The sequence below is a fragment of the Myotis davidii genome, unplaced genomic scaffold (genome assembly GCF_000327345.1).
Source record: "Myotis davidii unplaced genomic scaffold, ASM32734v1 scaffold16, whole genome shotgun sequence".
NCBI classification, from domain to species: domain Eukaryota; kingdom Metazoa; phylum Chordata; class Mammalia; order Chiroptera; family Vespertilionidae; genus Myotis; species Myotis davidii.
The window spans coordinates 1,010,131-1,028,276 of record NW_006287821.1 but is presented as its reverse complement, the minus strand read 5'-3'; the positions used below and the strand labels follow the sequence as shown (position 1 = coordinate 1,028,276).

Here is an 18,146-nt window from a genome sequence, read left to right as displayed (position 1 = left end):
AAAGAAATATTTCTCATTTGAGTGGATTGGTTGACTCTACATAGGTTGCACTTAAACCTTTCGTATATGTTATTGTAAACCAAAATGTCCTTACACTTGCTCAAAATAAAGTGTTGTATTTGGATGGGAGTGCGGAGACTGTATTTGGATTTTATTTGTTGTGTTCACAGTCTTTGCATCAATGAGTAGCCTTTGTAAACTCCACGCCTATTGAAAAAGAACTCCAGCAATAGCATCCTTTTCTTTTGTAGTGCTCACGTGGACATAAACAACGCAATATGTAGTTTAAGCTGACAAGTCCCACATTGGTTGTTTTAGCAATAAATGTGGAGAGAGACGACATGCTTAACATTTAGCTATGTTTTCCAGTTGAAATGGCATATCTAAGTATAACTCTGTAATGAAGAATGTGAATACTTTTTCCCATTTACAATTTCCTCTGTTTAATGTGTCATTATTGTGTAGGATGCTGAGATTTCAAATCTGTATAATTATGCAGACAGATGTCTTAGGAAACATATTTATTCATCAAGAGTACTTTTTAGCTTCCTTATAGAAACTGCCATAATCTAAAATTTATGACACCTAAAGTCCTTTGTCTAACAAGAGGCTATTATACACACTGTAGCTGAAATATTTTACTTTATTACTCTCCCTACAAAGATCTCATTTCTCTATGGTGATGCATTGCTTTTCCAAAACGGATGATGCATAACATATTCACACTTGTGGGCCCTGTGTTCACAGCATAGCAAATGAGACATTAAACGAATTGCCCATGATGAGCTAGTTGAGAAGTTTCTTTTTTTAAAAAAATGTATTTTATTGATTTTTTTTTACAGAGAGGAAGGGAGAGAGACAGAGAGTCAGAAACATTGATGAGAGAGAAACATCGATCAGCCGCCTCCTGCACATCCCCCACGGGGGATGTGCCCGCAACCCAGGTACATACCCCTGACCGGAAGCGAACCCGGGACCCCTCAGTCCGCAGGCCAACGCTCCATCCACTGAGCCAAACCGGCTTCGGTGAGAAGCTTCTTGAAGGCAAACATCTTGTGTACCTCCCACCATCACCCCTGGCTCACTGTTAGAAACAACTTCTTAACTTGAATTGCCTATGCAGATTATTCTTTTATCCCTTCTTGAGGAATTGATGTCACACTACCAGACAGAACAACATTCTTAGTTTACAAAACAAACAGGACAGCACCAGCATTCAGAGGGTCATCAGTACAATCTGGCTTGAGAGCAGTGTTCTGTGATGAGACCAGGATAGTCCCCGCTCCTGGATTCGTAAATCAGCCTATTCTGCCCTGGAGATTGGGACCAAGGAATACCATCCATTGCTGTTTGCTCCTGGGTTTCACAGAAGTGACCAAATGTTGCCACAGAGGCACATAGCAGTGTGAGTCCAGAGGGAGCTCATCCTCACTCCAAAAGGGACAGGAGTAGCTTTGACAGTGACAGGAAGTCTTGCCACATGTCAGTCAGTCATTTTTATTCCATCCACAGAGATTCAAGGAGAGGTTCAGGTGTGTTGCCTGAAATGATTTTTAATGGAGGAAATACTAATTTGGGTTTCACTACCAATATGCCTCTTTTATCTCTGCCCTACAAAAATTCCTTATGTTCATCCATTTTTCAATTAGCGTGCATGCTAATTAGGGACAGTGAGAGGCTGCCTGGTATCCTGGGTGCACCTCAGGTTCTAAGTCTGCTCAGAATAGGGTACAGGTGTTACAGGTGTTTAACTTCCTTCCAAGGCAGGCTACTCACTTGACCTAATCTCCTTACTCAGGACCAAGGTTTACATTTTGAGTTCAGTTTAAGGACTGTACTTCATGATTGCTCTGATTTTGAACAAGGGGAGGCGGGGAGGAGGGTTTCTTGACACATCTGTAGGTTCTAAATCAGCCCCAGAGAACTAACTGATGTCTGTCTATGACCTTTGCTTCACAGTGGTCTAGAATCATCCTTCCCCTGTTCAGAGAATTCTCAATTATGTGCTCACCTTCAGAAGCCTAGTTTCCTTTTGTCACCTATTTGACCCCTTTTATCCTCTTGGTCCATCCCCCTGCCCTTCCGGTCACCATCATTCTATTGTCTGTATTTATAAGTTTGGTTCTTTTTGTTTATTTGTTTGATGCCACATATGAGTGAAATCATATAGTTCTTGTCCTTTTTGTCTGACTTATTTAACTTAGTATAATACTCTCAAGATCTATCCATGTTGTAGCAAATGGCAGTATTTCATCTTTTTTTATGGCTAAATAGTATTCTATTATATACATGTACCACATCTTCGTTATCCAATTATCCACTGAAGGACACGGGTTGTTTCCATGTCTTGGCTATGCTGTATAATAAAAGCCCAGCGACTGAATGGCAGAATGACCAGAACGACCAGTCATCCAGTCGCTATGATGCGCACTGACCACCATGGGGCAGACGCTCAACGCAGGAGCTTCCCCCTGGTGGTCAGTGCGCCCCCACAGTGGGAGTGCCTCTCAGCTGAGCAGGATGAGTGGTGCTCCCACAGTGGTCAATCCCTGCAGGCCACGCCCCCCACCAGTGCATGAATCCTGTGCACTGGGCCTCTTGTTGTAAATAATGCTGCAGTGAACGTAAGGTTACATATATATTTTGACCCATTTTTAATCAGTAGCTTGTTTTTTTCTTTGTTGTTGTTGAGTTTAAAGAGTTCTTTGTACATTTTGAATAACACTTTGATCTTTTACCAGATGTTTCTTTTGCAAACATTTTCTTCCTGTTTGTGGTTTGTCTTCTCATTATCTTGATCCATTGGTTTTTATAACTTAAAGTTGTTTTTCAGATAAGCAAGATAAGTTTCAAACATTCAGCCAGGTTGGTTGAAGAGTCAATGGAAAGTAAAGAAATGGGAGTGATAAGTAATAAGCTACTTTAGAAAACTTTTACTGAAGGATCAGAGAAGATAGGGGTAAAGGTAAGAGGGCAGTTAAGGTTGGGAGAAATTTGTAGTTGGGAGAGATTTGGCAATGTTTCTGGACTAAGAGAAAGGAACCAGTGCAATTGGAGAAAGTTCACAGCAGAGATGAGGCCTGATTGATGTAGAAAAATTCCAGCAAAAACAGGAAAGAAGGATTACTAGAACTTAGGTAGAGAGTTTAATTTAGGGTAAGAGGATAGACATTTTTTCCCTCCAAGATTGTGGGAGAAAAGTTAAAGGTGTCCACATACACCTAATAAAAGAAGAGTCACTATTTGCATAATTGGAGTACCCAAAGAAAAAATGAGGGCAGAACACATTTTTAAAGGTATAAGTCAGAAAAAGTTTTCAAGAAAAAAATAGAACTTCAAGCTATGTATTTGAAACATGGTAGGGAAAACTGTTTCAGAATAGTCAACAACAAAACATATTCTAGTATAGTTACTCAACTGTAAAGAAAAGTAATCCTTTGGTGAATAGACGTAAAGACCAAATCACTTACAGGGAGAAAAAAAATAGATTAGCTTCAAATTCTCTACAAAAGTCTCAGCTCCAGGTGGTAGTGAAGTAAGCTATAAGATCCTTAAGGAAAGAAGTTGTAAACCAAGAATTTTATATTCACCGTAGCATTCTCAAATAAAAAATCTACAAATGAATTTTGATAATAGAAAAAAAATACACTTCAAGCAATTTTGTTCTCATGATTTCTTTTGAGGAAACAACTAGAGGTTAAATTTGAACCAGTCAAGAAATCATAAAATTCTACAGCAAAGAACTGGAAATAAGCATTGACTGCATTTAATTCTAAAAATAAGACAAAAACTCATGTGACATTACGTATCAAACCAAGTGTAAATATCCTGGAAATGTAGTAATGATCCAGCTAAGAAAAATAGGAGTCAAGAATGAAAGGTGAAAGATAAGTTGTATGACCTATTCTAGGGAATAAGATCTATCATTTAAGCAATTTAAACATACTTTTTGGTACTAGTATAAACACTAACAAAGATAATATCAATAAATATCAGAGAATGTGAGAACAGAGGGAAGAGAAAATAAATTTTGTTACTATTCAGAATAGGAAACTTATAGACACTCTCTAAAATAGAATCACCAATAAGGGTATTATATAAAGTTGTCATTATAATGGTACACAAAGAAAAAAACCTACATATCAGAAGTACCTACACACACACACACACACACACACAATGGACTATATCATTAAAAACTTAAGAGAAATTATAAAAAAACAAAATAAAATCATATGACAACTAATACCAAACACATAAATCAATACATATAAATGGCTTAAGCCTACCTTATTAAAGGATAAAGAACTTCAGGTTGTATCACATAGCAAAGATCAAGCCTGCACCATATGCAAGACATACATCTAAAATGGTAATTCAGAACGGTTGAATTCAAATAAATATATAAAATAGATTAGGGGTCCAGCCTAAAATCAGACAAGTTGAAATTCAAGGGGAAAACTTTATTTATTTATTTATTTATTTATTTTTAATATATTATTATTGATCCTTTACAGAGAGGAAGGGAGAGAAATAGAGAGTTAGAAACATCGATGAGAGACATCGATCAGCTGCCTCCTGCACATCTCCCACTGGGGATGTGCCCGCAACCCAGGTACATGCCCTTGACCGGAATCGAACCTGGGACCCTTCAGTCCGCCGGCCGACGCTCTATCCACTGAGCCAAACCGGTTTGGCAAGGGGAAAACTTTAAACAGTGCAGGGAAGGGAACTTAAATAGGCAAAAGTCAGTAGTTCACAGTGAAGATGTATCAATTACAAATCTCTCACTTCAGTTAATGCAGTGTTGAGTTCCATAAAGCAAAACCTACAAACAATGCATGGAAAAAGAGACAATAATACTAGTAATAAGAAACTTCAATGCAGCTGAAAAAGGGGATGAAGAGACTTTTAAAGTACTAACAGAGAAAGATCTCAAGGATGGATACATATATATAGTAAAAATATATATATTTTTTAAATAGTAAAAAAGCAAGATACAGACTACATATATAAATGCTACCATTTTTCCCTATCTCAAAAAAGTGGGGACAATTTATTTATATATGCTTGTATACAATGTGCAAACAAATCTCTGGAAATATAAACAAAAAAGGAGCAACAGTGGTTATTTGTTAGAGGAATGTGAACTGGACAGATGGAGAATGGAGTAGTAAGGAAACTTAAAAAATAGACTTAAAAATATATGTTGTTCCATGTGAATATATTATCTATATAAACATCTAAAAAGAAATTATACTACAGAGGCATAGAAGATAAAGCAATTTTCCCTTGGGGAATTGGGAGATGTATTTAGAATGTATAAAATTGGAACTGAGACTTGAAGGATGAGTGAACTCTCTAAAACAAGGGTCCTCAAACTTTTTAAACAGGGGTCCAGTTCACTGTCCCTCAGACCATTGGAGGGCCGGACTATAGTTTAAAAAAAAAAAAACTATGAACAAACTCCTATGCACACTGCACATATCTTATTTTGAAGTAAAAAAACAAAATGGGAACAAATACAATACTTGAATTTGCATGTGGCCCGCAGGCCATAGTTTGAGGACCCCTGGTCTAAAAAATGGAGAAGATTGGGAAGTTATTACAGGCAAAGGAAATAGGTTATACCAGTGATGGCGAAGCTATGACACGCGAACTCATTTTTTTGGTTGATTTTTCTTTGTTAAATGGCATTTAAATATATACAACAAATATCAAAAATATAAATCTTTGTGTTACTATGGTTGCAAATATCAAAAAATTTCTACATGTGACACGGCACCGGAGTTAAGTTAGGGTTTTTCAAAATGCTGACACGCCAAGCTCAAAAGGTTTGCCATCACTGGGTTATACAAAGTGAACCTGGCAAATAGGGATTGGGAACTGAGTCTGTGAGGGCAACATGGGGCATCAGAGGGGTGGAAAATGGCTCAGAAGAAGAATTTAAAAGTTAAGGCAACAGCCATTGCAAAGCTGATTGTAAGTTATGGTAGATGCTGTTTGGTTCCATTTAAGGGACTTGAACATATGGGCCATTCCATATGCTCAGTGCTGTAGAAATGAGGCTCTGTCTGGTAGGCTGGTGGTTCTCAGTCCTGACTGAATATAGAGTCACGTGGAACGTTCCATAAAATGCTGACGCTAGGCACCCCCACTCCACACAATTCATTGAGAATTCTAGTGCTTAAGGACATGGAATCGGCAGTTTTCTCTAAACACTTACCAGGTGATTCTAATCACATGCATTTAATTTTGAGAATGCCATCTACCCCCACCCTTCCTCCTCCTCTTCCATGTTTTAATAAAGAGAATAATATTGTATAGAAAGTGGTTGTGACATAGGTTTAGAAAAGTCTCTGAACTAGAAGCAAGAAAATGGGAGATTATAGAAAATAGTTCAATCAGAGATGATAAAAAGCCTTTGAAAAATATGGTTATTTACCCTAGCCAGTTGCTAAGTGGTTAGAGCAGTTAGAGTCTGGTCAGGGCACGTACCAGGAGGAGGCAAGATTTGATGTGTCTCTCACATGGATGTTTCTCTTTCTCTGTCTCTACCACTCCCTTCCACTCTCTCTAAAAATTGATGGAAAAAATATTTTGGGGTGAAGATTTTTAACAACATCAACAAAAAGTATGGTTATTTGAGGCCAGTGTAAAGTTTTGAATTTAAAATATATTTAAGTGGAGAAATCCACAAGGCTGGATCACTGATTAGGTGGAAGGGATTGAGAGTGATGATCAGCCAAAGATAACCTAGCTTGGATGGCTGGGTGTATGGTGATGTCATTAGTCAAAAGAGGAATCCACTGCTGGGCTGGTGTGGCTCAATGGTTGAGCATTGACCTAAGAACCAGAAGGTGACAGTTTGATTCCTGATCAGGGTATATGCCTGGGTTGCAGGCTCAATTCCCAATGTGGAGTGTGCAGGAGGCAGCTGATCAATGATTCTCTATCATTGATGTTTCTCTCCCTTTCCCTCTCTCTTCTTTTCTGAAATCAATAAAAATACATTTTAAAAAAAGAAAGGGGAATGCTCTAGGAAGTGCTGGTTGGGGGTGAGTGTAGGTAGAGGCAAAATAGTGGATTCAGTTTTGGAAGGGTTGCTTTGAAGATATCTGGAATTTATAAGATGCACCAAGGGGCATTTGGATCTGAGCAAAGAGGAAAAGGCACTATTTAAAAATCTCTGCATTCCATCCACATCTAAAAAATTTTCCGCAGAGAACAGATCTCACCCTTAATCAGAGTCAGGACCAATTTGGGGGGTAGGTACATATAAGAGCAAGGTAAATATCCTGTCCTAGAGAATCTGGACCGAGCTGATACTGCAGTGGAACAGTAAGAGATGATGGGCACACTGAAAGGAGGTGCAAGTGGTCCCTCCTCAGGGTTCCAACCCGAGGGGAGTGAAGCCGGGCCTGGGGTGCAGAGCCTGCATTGTTCTTTATCCTCTCTGTGTATTTCATTAGTGTCTCATCATTTTAGGGTAACAGTTATCACAGCCAATTTAGCTTAAAAGGTGCTTCTTTTTCAGGGAGAGCACATGCTTCCTCTCCTTTCAGCCCTGCCTCTGCGTACAAGGCAGCAGCTGGAAGGGGGGGGATAAGGCAGCATCTAGCTAGGAGGGACACCATTAAAGCCACTCTACCCTCAAAAGTCCCTTGAAACTCAGGCCTGGAGCTCTGACCTAGATGGAGCTATTGCTGAAGGTCAGAATGCAGTCCAGATGCTGGGACCTCAGAGTAGGGAACCCAGGGTCTCCGAAAGGGGAGAGAGGCCTGGGGAGATGGTGTTTGATGCAGGGGCACCCTGACCTTGCTCATGAGACATTTGATCTACAATGCTTCAACCATCAGGTTCTCTTGTACCATCCAGACCCCACTAATCAGAACATCTAAACTGGAAGGGAACCCTTAAGTAATGATCAATTATCGGTGACGATATGCAATCTTGAAACTTCAAAGAAATGAAGAATATTAAATTATTGTAATATGCCAATTGCAAGTTATTTGTTACTCACATTTGTCTAATGACTTTTTCCATAATAACTTCAGTTTATACCAAAAAGCAGGATCGCTGAGTCCACTACCATCTGCCGAATTTCAGCATCTAAGGTGAGTGATTAAAGTAGGATTGAGCCATTTGTGTGATGTTTTTCATATAAAGGATAAGACTTATCAAGGGCCAAATGTCATCATGGTTTATGAGCTTCAAAAAGTGAAGCACTCTGGGAGGAGGGAGTTAAAAGGGATGGGGGATAAATGGGAGATTATCTGAAATATTGTCGATAACAAAAGATATATTAAAAAAGTGAAGCACTAATCAATTCTTTTATAACTGTCACCATTTTTCTTATTAGAGTGATATTAATAAGAAAAAATGTTTAGTAGGAAAACACAGGAAATAAAATATAAATAAAATTTAAATCATGTATTGTCTTCCTAGAGCTGATGACCATTTAATATATTTTAATGTATTTCTTTCCAATATTTTCAGTGGATACATGTGATACATATATTTATATATTTAATATAAAGAGAGAGACTATCTGGATATATTTGCCTAGAAATATGTTATATGTGTAATTTCTACATTGTTTCTTATGTTTGCTAAATGTCATATCCTATATAATAAAACCCTAATATGCAAATTGACCAAACAACGGAATGACCAGTCACTGTGTCGCACACTGACCACCAAGGGGCAGATGCTTAATGCAGGAGCTCCCTGGTTGTCAGTGCGCTCCCACAGGGGGAGTGTCACTCAGCCAGAAGCCGGGCTCACAGCTGGCGAGCACAGAAGTAGTGGCGGGAGCCTCTCCTGCCTCTGTGGTAGCACTAAGGACCCCTCGGGGGTTGTCCACAGGCAGACATTCCCCAAGGGGTCCCAGACTGCGAGAGGGCACAGGCTGGGCTGAGGGACCCCCCCTCCAGTGCATAAATGTCATGCACCGGGCCTCTAGTTGCATTATATTTCTCAAATATCTATTATCTAAGATTTAAAATGTAGAGGGAAAATTTATAAATCTTTACATAAAGCTTTCAGTTATACCATCACACAGAAAACATGGAAAATTGTAATTTTAGTTCACATTTGTTAACAGGCAGGTTATGGGATTGATAAACCCCAGCCAACATTTAGATAAGCAGATTATTGATATATATATGCACCAGGGAGCCAAAGGCAAGTAAATCTCTGTTGGAAGGCTTCAAGAAGCACACTGTTCTCAATTTGGGGTCTTCTGAATCCTCAAAATTAGATTTGTTGATTCATCCCAGCTCTATTGATTCTGAATGAGCCATTATAGTGGTATACATTTGCTAAAGTCTGTTTCTAAGCTTCTGCTTTTTAAGGTTTTTATTAGTAATAAATATCACCTAGTGTTGTAAGGTTTTTAGAAAAATGGTGCTTAATGAGAAATAAGCTGACTACTAAAAAATAAAAACATATCCTTTGTTGTTTAAGGAAAATACAAAACCTAGGAAAATCAGGCCTTCAGGTTATGACTTGAAGCATGAGTCTCTTGCATCCTTTGAGCTCTCAGCTGGCCAAAGAAGCTGGAAGAGCAACACGGAAGGGACGGACTCTGATGTGGAGTTCGTTTCAGAGACTAAAGTGATGAAGTCTACAAGGAAGAAGACAGAGCCACAGCAGAGACACCCAGCAGCCCTCCCAGAAAAGGTCAGGCTCACTGAGAGAGCCCAGGTGTGTTTTTTCTCTTCTTAGTCACCAAATGTGTAGTATTCTTCTTCTCTGAAAATAGCAGGTGGTAAAGGTTTTGCTTCATTTCCACATTTTTAAAGCACTCTAATTAAAGCATACACATTGTAATTTCAGTTTCCTGGACAAGGTCCCAATTTCTATTTTTTCTTCTGTGTTCTCTCTTTTGGAGGAAAGGTCAGATTGCTAATATCAGCACATCAGCAAAATGTGTGGAGAGCTCAACCAACTGAAAGGCCCCCAAAGGATATGCCTGTATTTAAGAGACATATTCATATAGGATGCTCATATAGGATAAACCTGTAGACTTGAGGCTTTTGCATCCAATGCTTTACAGCAAAAATGCTTAGCCAAATTCTATAATAGTTAGTTACCCCTGTAGTCATGCTTCCAGGAAAATGGGATATAGTTTCAATAGTACAAATAAGTGTTGAGACTGATTTTAATAAATGTTCTACCTGAGAATGCCTATGTATCCAAATTAGTTTCTTTTCTTTTTAAAAATTATTTAAATATGTTTTTATTGATTTTAGAGAGAGGAAGGGAGGGATAGAGAGTTAGAAACATCGATGAGAGAGATACATCGATCTGCTGCCTCCTGCAGGCGCCCCCTGCTGGCGCCCCTACTAGGGATCAAGGCCACAACCCAGGCATGTGCCCTCACCAGGAATCGAACCAGCAGCCTCTTGGTGCATGGGATGATGCTCAACCACTGAGTCACACCAGCCAGTGAGAGTTTCTTTCTTTTAAAAGAATCGCTGTACTTTCATTCTTACAATGTTACCTTTACTTAAGTCCTTTTTTGAGAATTAGCCCTCAGATTCAGTTTATAATAATGACAATGCCCAAAACTGAGTGTGTTAGACACAGTGCTAAATTATTACAGACATTATTATCTCACTACCATTTTAAATCCTTTACACGCCAAAATTTATGGCCTAGTTTATCTGCCTTATTCATCAAACTTGACTTCTAATGTCTTTTTCCTATTTCCAAAAATTAAATTCACCCTTCAAGGGTAGATATTGGCTACCGTAAAATATATTAAAAATAACTGCTGTAGGCTCTGAAAGGAATAAACTGCTTTAATCAGCAGATATCTACTGAACTTCTGCCCTCTGTAAGATACTATATTATGCATTGTGGGAGACAAGGTATTTTAGGCATGGTTCTTTCAGAAGCAATTATTCTGAACAATAGTTACATTACAGAAATATCTCACACATTCCTTTGTAATATCTTTGGCGAATGGTATATAGACTTTTCTTGAAAATCTTTAGTGATGGAGACTCATTACCTCCTAAGGCAGCCTTTGTCATTCCGTTTTTGGGTAGCTTGTTCTCTTAAAATATTGAAAGTCCAGTTCCCTATAACTTTAAAGTTTTGGTCATAAATTTTTTTGAGACAATATAATCCAAGCTGAATCTGTCTATAATCAGCAGAATTTTATTTTGAATTGTGTATCACATACATACAAGTTCATGTATTCAGCAGATATTCCTTCAGCCCTTGCTATGTCCAAAATACTGCATGTGAGTAATACTTAGTGTATAAATTAGTTTTATCCTTTAACCCTGACTTCCACTAATTAACTGTGCAATTTCAAAATTGGGGGTTTGCCTCATTTATTTGCTGCAAGTTTGACATGCTTGGTTTAGAGGAAACACACAGCTGCTCAGATAATAGCAATAGGTACAGAGGCTGCTGCTGCTTTGTGGGAAAGATGTATTTGTTAACCAGCCAGTGTGCGGCTGCCTGTATGGGACTGTTGTGAAGAACTGTTTTGTCTGATTCTCCTTGTTAGCAATGGCCACTTGGCCTGTAATAAAGACTCATTCTTACACACCCACAACTTCTCATGGCTTCTCTATCTACCACCCAGCATCCAAGAAGGTTCAGCCCCTGGCAGAGGGGCTCAGACCCCACAGTTAGCATAGTTGGACAGGATCAGAACCTGTACTCCCACACTTGTACCAGCATGCAGGGTTTGGCTCGTAGATAGAGCATCTGCCTGCAGACTGAAGGGTCCCGGATTTGATTCCAGTCAAGGGCACATGCCCGGGTTGTGGGCCCGGTCCCCAGTAGGGGATGTGCAGGAGACAGTCTATCAATGGTTCTCTCTCATCATTAGTGTTATTCTCTCTCCCTCTCTCTCTGTCTCTCTCTCGCCCTCCTTCCTCCCTAAAATCAATAAAATATATATTTTTTAAAAAGAGTGCTCTGACAGTGGCATAGTCGGCAGGATAGTAAACTGAGGCCACTGGAGCAGAGGACTCAGGAGCAGTGCATGCTCTGACAGGGAGCATGGTGAGTACAGAGTGCCTTAGGAAGACAACTAAGCTGTGATGGAGCAGCAAGATCGAAAGAGGCTGGTGTGAGACGAGGATGGAGTGACCAGACCATACAGATCCTATATATGACCTTTGACAAGAGGTTTCACATTTATCCTCAAAGCAATGGGAAACCATTGAAGAGCTTCAGGGACGGAAGTGGCATGGCTAGATTTTCCTTGGGAGACTCTTACGTTGGCTGAGTATGGAAGAAGGGTTAGTAGAGAGCAGAGTGAATTCAGGCAGGGTAGTTAGGCTATTACAGTGTTCGCATGAGAAGTACCAGTAGTGAAGGCTAGGATGATGGTGGGGGAGTAGAGAGAAGTAGATCCATTTGTTTCTTCTATTGTCTTGAGGAGGGAACACTGGCACCTCTGGGTGATATATTGGATATAGAAGGTGAAGCAGAGAGAAATGGCAAGAATGACTACAGAACCTCTGGCTCTTGCACCTGGTTGGGTGGTGAATCCATTCATTGAAATAGGGAATGCTAGAAGATGGCTGGGCTTGTGAGGAGGAGCATGAGTTTAGCTTACACAGTTCGAGACTCCCTAGGGAACATGCCAAGTGAGGAGTAAGGGTAAGAAGAAAAGAAAGACTACATAGGAACCTGCCTAGCAGTCTGAGGATGTGTGCACAAGGGATTGTTAGGGACTAGCCAGAGCAGTAGGAGAAGAAATCAGGAATTTGTTTTATTATTAAAGCCAAGGGGAAGGAGAACAAAAGGCAACCCAAGGGGAGATGGTCAGAGAGGTAAAATTCTACTGAGAGGCCAAAGGCCTCTAAAAAAGTCCATTGACTTAATGACTTAGGGGTAATAGGGATGAGCTCAGGAAGCATTTTACTGTTTGTGTTGGAGTAAAGAGGGGAGAAGAATAGATAGTTTGATTAGCAAGTGGAAGGTGAAGAAAGGGAGACTGGTTATATGTCAACTCTTGAAAAGGTAAAATAATTTTACTTCAGAAGATATCCTGTACTTACCAAAATCTACAAGTAAGGTGGATAGATCAGGAGACTGTGTCATTCTTTATAAGCTGTTGAAAAATGAATTTAATCAGCTTTTAAACTGCAATTGAAACAACTTTTAATTACTTGAGGATTATTTGCAGTGAATTTTTAATATTCTGTCTGGTAAATACAGTACTAGGCATTACCACTGCCAAAGGAGGTGCAAGGAGTGTAATTAATTTTAATATTTGCCTAAGTAGAAGGGATTAGGAAGGCAGATGTGCTCTGAGTAAATCTCACCACCTGCTCCAAAAGTTTGATAAAAAGCGCTCTGGTATTAGCAAATAATTTAGCTCATTTGCACCACAGTTCTGCTCTGTTAATACAGGTAATTAATTAATTACCCGTTCTTTTTAGAGAATTGTTTTTTATCACACTCTTGTGTTTCTCAGGAGATTCCACTTCTTTATCCCGAACAACTTTCCTCTTATTTCCTGAAAACAGGTCTCCCACTAAAAGTAATATTCTTACGGTTTCCTACATCTGCAACTTTTAATTCTTTTACGTTTTTCCCGTGTTATTTGTTAATTCATTTCACTGAACAAACAAAATATTAATCATTTACTCTGGACCAGGTGCTGAGGTCTCCAGGATTAACACAGTTAATCTTGCCCTCAAGAAGCTAAGAGTCTGCCTCTAGCCATTCTAATCAAAGGAGCCCTTACCCTGCATCATAAATTTTCCATTCTTTTTCTCACCTTGCAAGTATGAGGACATCTTTCAATATCAATAGAATGACTGTAGATATCTCACATAATACTAGGCACGTCTAGTATCCATTGTTAAGAACTACATAATACGAGAAAGCCATCGTAGATATTGTGAAATGAATACATATCTTACTCTTCAGCAGCACCTCCATAGATTTTAAGAACAGTATGTATATCCATATGAGACATTATTTATCCAATATATGGTCAGGAATTCATGCAGCTCCTTTGCAAAATACTACAAGCCTTTTGATTCACCATTGAGCATAATAATTTACACCACTCATTTCATACTTAATTTGTCTTATGATAGTCTTTTGAATTGTTGTCTGTTATTATTTAATCTTTACTACTGCATAACTAAATCATATACTTCTTGAGAGCAACGATCAGAAATTTAACAGATCTCTGTTTCTCCTACAGAGATCTGCTTCTATACAAAAGTTAATAGAGGGTGAATGAAGGTAGTTTAATGTGTATCATTGATTGCCACTAATCCTTGTATATTTTCGTTAATACCTTGCTATAGGCCTCTTCTTGGGAAATGAAAAGGAAGGAGAATCAGAACCTTGTGCAAGAATGTCAGGGTTTGATTGAAGTTGAAACCAGCAACAGCAATCAAGATATAATCCTGGTGAGATGAACTTTACTGACTAAATGACACCTTGAGATTTATTCACTTTCATAAAGATTAGGTGAATCCAAGAAGCATTTCACATTAGTTCCTCAAAGTAACTGAAACATTTAATTAATGACCTAGTTTTTTAGGTGATGAAACAAGACTCGGAAAAGTTAGTTACTTACCCAAGGCTAAAAAAACTAGTAAAAATAAAACTAACTTATACCTCCTGACTGCTAGCTCACGATGCTTTTCATTTTAGTTATTAGGCTGTGAAAACTTTAACATTATATACATACATATACATTATATATAATAGCTTGAAGATCATCCCAAAACCTATATGCTCAAATCCAAAGCATCTGAACCTTTCTGTAATTTGTAATATGAATTCTTATCAGAAAGTGTAATTCCAAATTGACTTAAACTAGGCTACTGTAAAAAAAAAATAAAGCCCTGCTAAGAGAAGTCTATTTAAAAAATACTTTCCATTTATTCCCCTTGATTTAGTATCCCTGACCCTAGCTTGGTAGTTGATATCAAAAACTATATGTCTGGACTATTCTGCCGTACACCCCAACAGAGTTGCTTTGCCTCACCGAACCCAGTGCAAAAGCCCTTAGTGTTTAGGAAGAACTGATTCAGAATTTGACCACTTGAGAAACACTTCATCTTTGAACCCAAGTTAAAGACATTGTCCATTATGTTATACTAGAGGCCCAGTGGGGTCCCTCGGCCTGGCCCGTGGGATCAGGCCAAAACCAGCTCTCCAACATTCCCCCAGGGGACTCAGAATAAGAGAGGGCACAGGCTAGGCTGAGGTATCCCTCCGGTGCAAGATTGGGCCAGGGAGGGACACAGGAGGTTGGCCAGCCGGGGAGGGACTGCAGGAGGGCTCCAGGGCATGTCAGGCCCATCTCACTCAGTCCCGGTCAGCCAGACCCCAGCAGCAAGCTAACCTACCGGTTGGACATCTGTTCCCTGGTGGTCAGTGCATGTCATAGCAACTGGTTGACTGGTTGACTATCTGCTTCCTGGTGTTCAGTGCACATCATAGCAAGTGGTTGAGCGGCCTTAGCATATCTATAATAATAAAAGAGAAATATGTTAATTAGACTAGGGTCCCGGGTGCCTGCCAGTGACTGGAGGGAAGCCTGGGTTCCCTGTGCCATAGGGAAGCTGGTGCCGGCAACCAGGGGAAGGAAAGCCTACTCTTGCAGTAATTTCATGCATCGGGCTTCTAGTCAATAGCATATTACGCTTTGATTGGTTGAATGGCCAACTGGTCAACTGGATACTTAGCATATTAGGCTTTTATTATTTAGGATAGTGTCCTTTGTATTATAATACAAAGTTCATTCAGATATTAGAATTTAATGCCAGGAAAGAATCTATTTGATATTTTTTATCAGAACATGAATTTTATTACTTACTATGATTCTCTTTTTACCTTTATTTCCAAGAAGCTTATAGCTAAACTTTAAATAAGAATAACTATAGTCACCTAGATGGTTGCTATTTTTGACATGATAACAAAATGAGAGTATTTAAAAAAGGGTTTGGTTCATTGTTCATGTCTTTAGGTAAGGTACTGCAGAATGCTATTTGGAATTATAGATTAGATTTCAGTTACAAATGAGCCAATAAAGCCTTCTGACTTTAGCCCAATTTCTATCCCTTTGGCAGAAAACCATTGTCATAAAGTACAAGGCTTAATAATAATTGGTTTTATTTGTAAAATTTTTCATTATGGAAAATTTAAAACATAGTACAGTGGGGCCTTGACTTACGAGTTTAATTCGTTCCGAGACCAAGCTCGTTAAGGAGCTCATTAACTCAAATTTCTCTATCAACTCAATGCAAAAAATCAGCCAAGAGACAGCTGGTATCTCAAAAAACTCGTTAGTCGGGACACTCGTAAGTCAAGGCCCCCCGTACAATCAACTCCTATGTGCCCATTTTTCATCTCCAACAATGACCAAGTGATGGCCAGTCTTTTTTTTTTTAATTTTTTATTACAAAGGGTATTACATATGTGTCCATTCTCTGTATCTATTATTATTCAAAAGTTTATAAAGTGATGGCCAGTCTTGTTTCATTCATACCTCCCCCAGCCCCCATTGCTCCCAGGGAGCATATCACTTCATCTATAAATTAGAATTATTTTAAGAAGCCATTGAAAGGATATTGAAAAGAGCCAGGAGTGATTTGTGAAAGGGAGCAGGAAAGTACCTCCTTTTGACCAATAAGGACAACTAAATCCAGGATATGAAGAAAGGGAACCACCAAATTACTTTCCAAAGAAAAAAGAACAAAATTTAATCAGAGGCCCAAAAGGAAGAGAAAACTGCAACTACTATTGTAAATAATGACAACTTTATTTACCTCTTTGAAGCAAAATGTGGTATAGCTGTACCCATCTGCTTTTCAGGATCTTCAAAATCTTGACTTGTATTTTATGCAGCCATTGCTTTGTCACCTTTCCAAGCTTTTAGTTAGTGCTTTTCATAGATTAGGTATGACATTTATATTAATTTTTTTGTCCTTTTATGTAATATTTCTCAAACTCTTATGATACTTGTGTGTATGCATGTGGTATCATTTATTTGTATGCCTGTGATCCTAGTAGGAAGTCTGTTTTGAAACTCATGGTATCCAATTAATTTGGATAAGTAGGGATTATCTAAAGTTGCATACTAATTTCTCCATTTGGCCATAGTTGCAGTAATTCCCAGTAGGAAATAATTCTGAGTGTTTGACTATCTGTACTTTCTTAAACTCAGAAATCAAACATAATTCTTCTTAACCCCTGGGCACCTTCCCAGTTATCTTCTATTTATGGTGCCTGTGTGAATGTGTGCATGCATGTGCTTTAATTCCGACCTATATCTGCCACATTTGAAGAAGGAAGGCACTCGAGGCTAACAGTGCTACGAGAGGTTATTACTAAAGGAAGAACAGTTAGCTACTACACGGGGCACTCTCCACCCCCTCCCCATAACCAGGTGGTTTTTATTAGTTTGATGAATTTGCTGGGACCCAGGGTCTTATTATTTTCAGATGTAACAGGTTCAGAACTATATGTTCAGCACACGGAGGAAAGTTCATCCCGTGTGAAGGATTTCCCATGATTTGAACTCATGAGACTATTGTATAAGATCACAATGGCATTTTAGTCATTTAGGAGATGAATACAGCCTCAGTGCAACTGGAAATCTCAGACTGACCTTACACTGGGCATTCTTTCCCTTTACACCAATCTTCATGGGCCAGCCAGCTGCAATCTGACTGTTGCTGATGAGCAATATGCCTGAATATTCAAAAGGCTTCCAGTTAAAACAGCCAGTGTGTCCGTCTCCCTCACACTGCCTACCTGTGCTCCTATGAGAGTATTTTTTCACGTTGTATGATCCATTCTGATTAGCAGCATGTTCTTTCTTCTGCTGTGTTAATAATGTCTGTCTTTTGAAAGGATTTTTTTTCTATGTTAGTGCATTTCATATCCTTCTCTTCCAAGTTTCAGACACACCTTGATCTGGCTTTCTGACTGACAGTTGTACAGTTTCAAGTGAAATGATAAGAATATGGTTTGCTTCTCAGATTTTTTTTGACTCTGACCATAGCTGATCATTTCCACCATGTTATAATCATTCATTCCCCCAAATCACCTCATCTGCTGTGGCTTAGGGTTACAACAGTTTCATCTGTTTTCCTAATTTCTTCCTCTTCCCATTCCCCTTAATTCAGTGGTTCTCA

At 39.0% G+C, this 18,146-nt stretch overlaps 1 protein-coding gene across 1 annotated transcript in view; it reads left to right on the top strand.

Moving 5' to 3' along the window:
• The window catches only part of MORC1 (MORC family CW-type zinc finger 1), a 136,825-nt gene that overhangs the window by 80,283 nt on the left and 38,396 nt on the right, over positions 1-18,146 (top strand). The window contains 5 exon segments of the mRNA XM_006759570.2: positions 8,058-8,117; positions 9,469-9,712; positions 9,901-9,932; positions 9,934-9,978; positions 14,301-14,405. Of these exon segments, the coding sequence (XP_006759633.1) occupies positions 8,058-8,117; positions 9,469-9,712; positions 9,901-9,932; positions 9,934-9,978; positions 14,301-14,405 (486 nt within the window).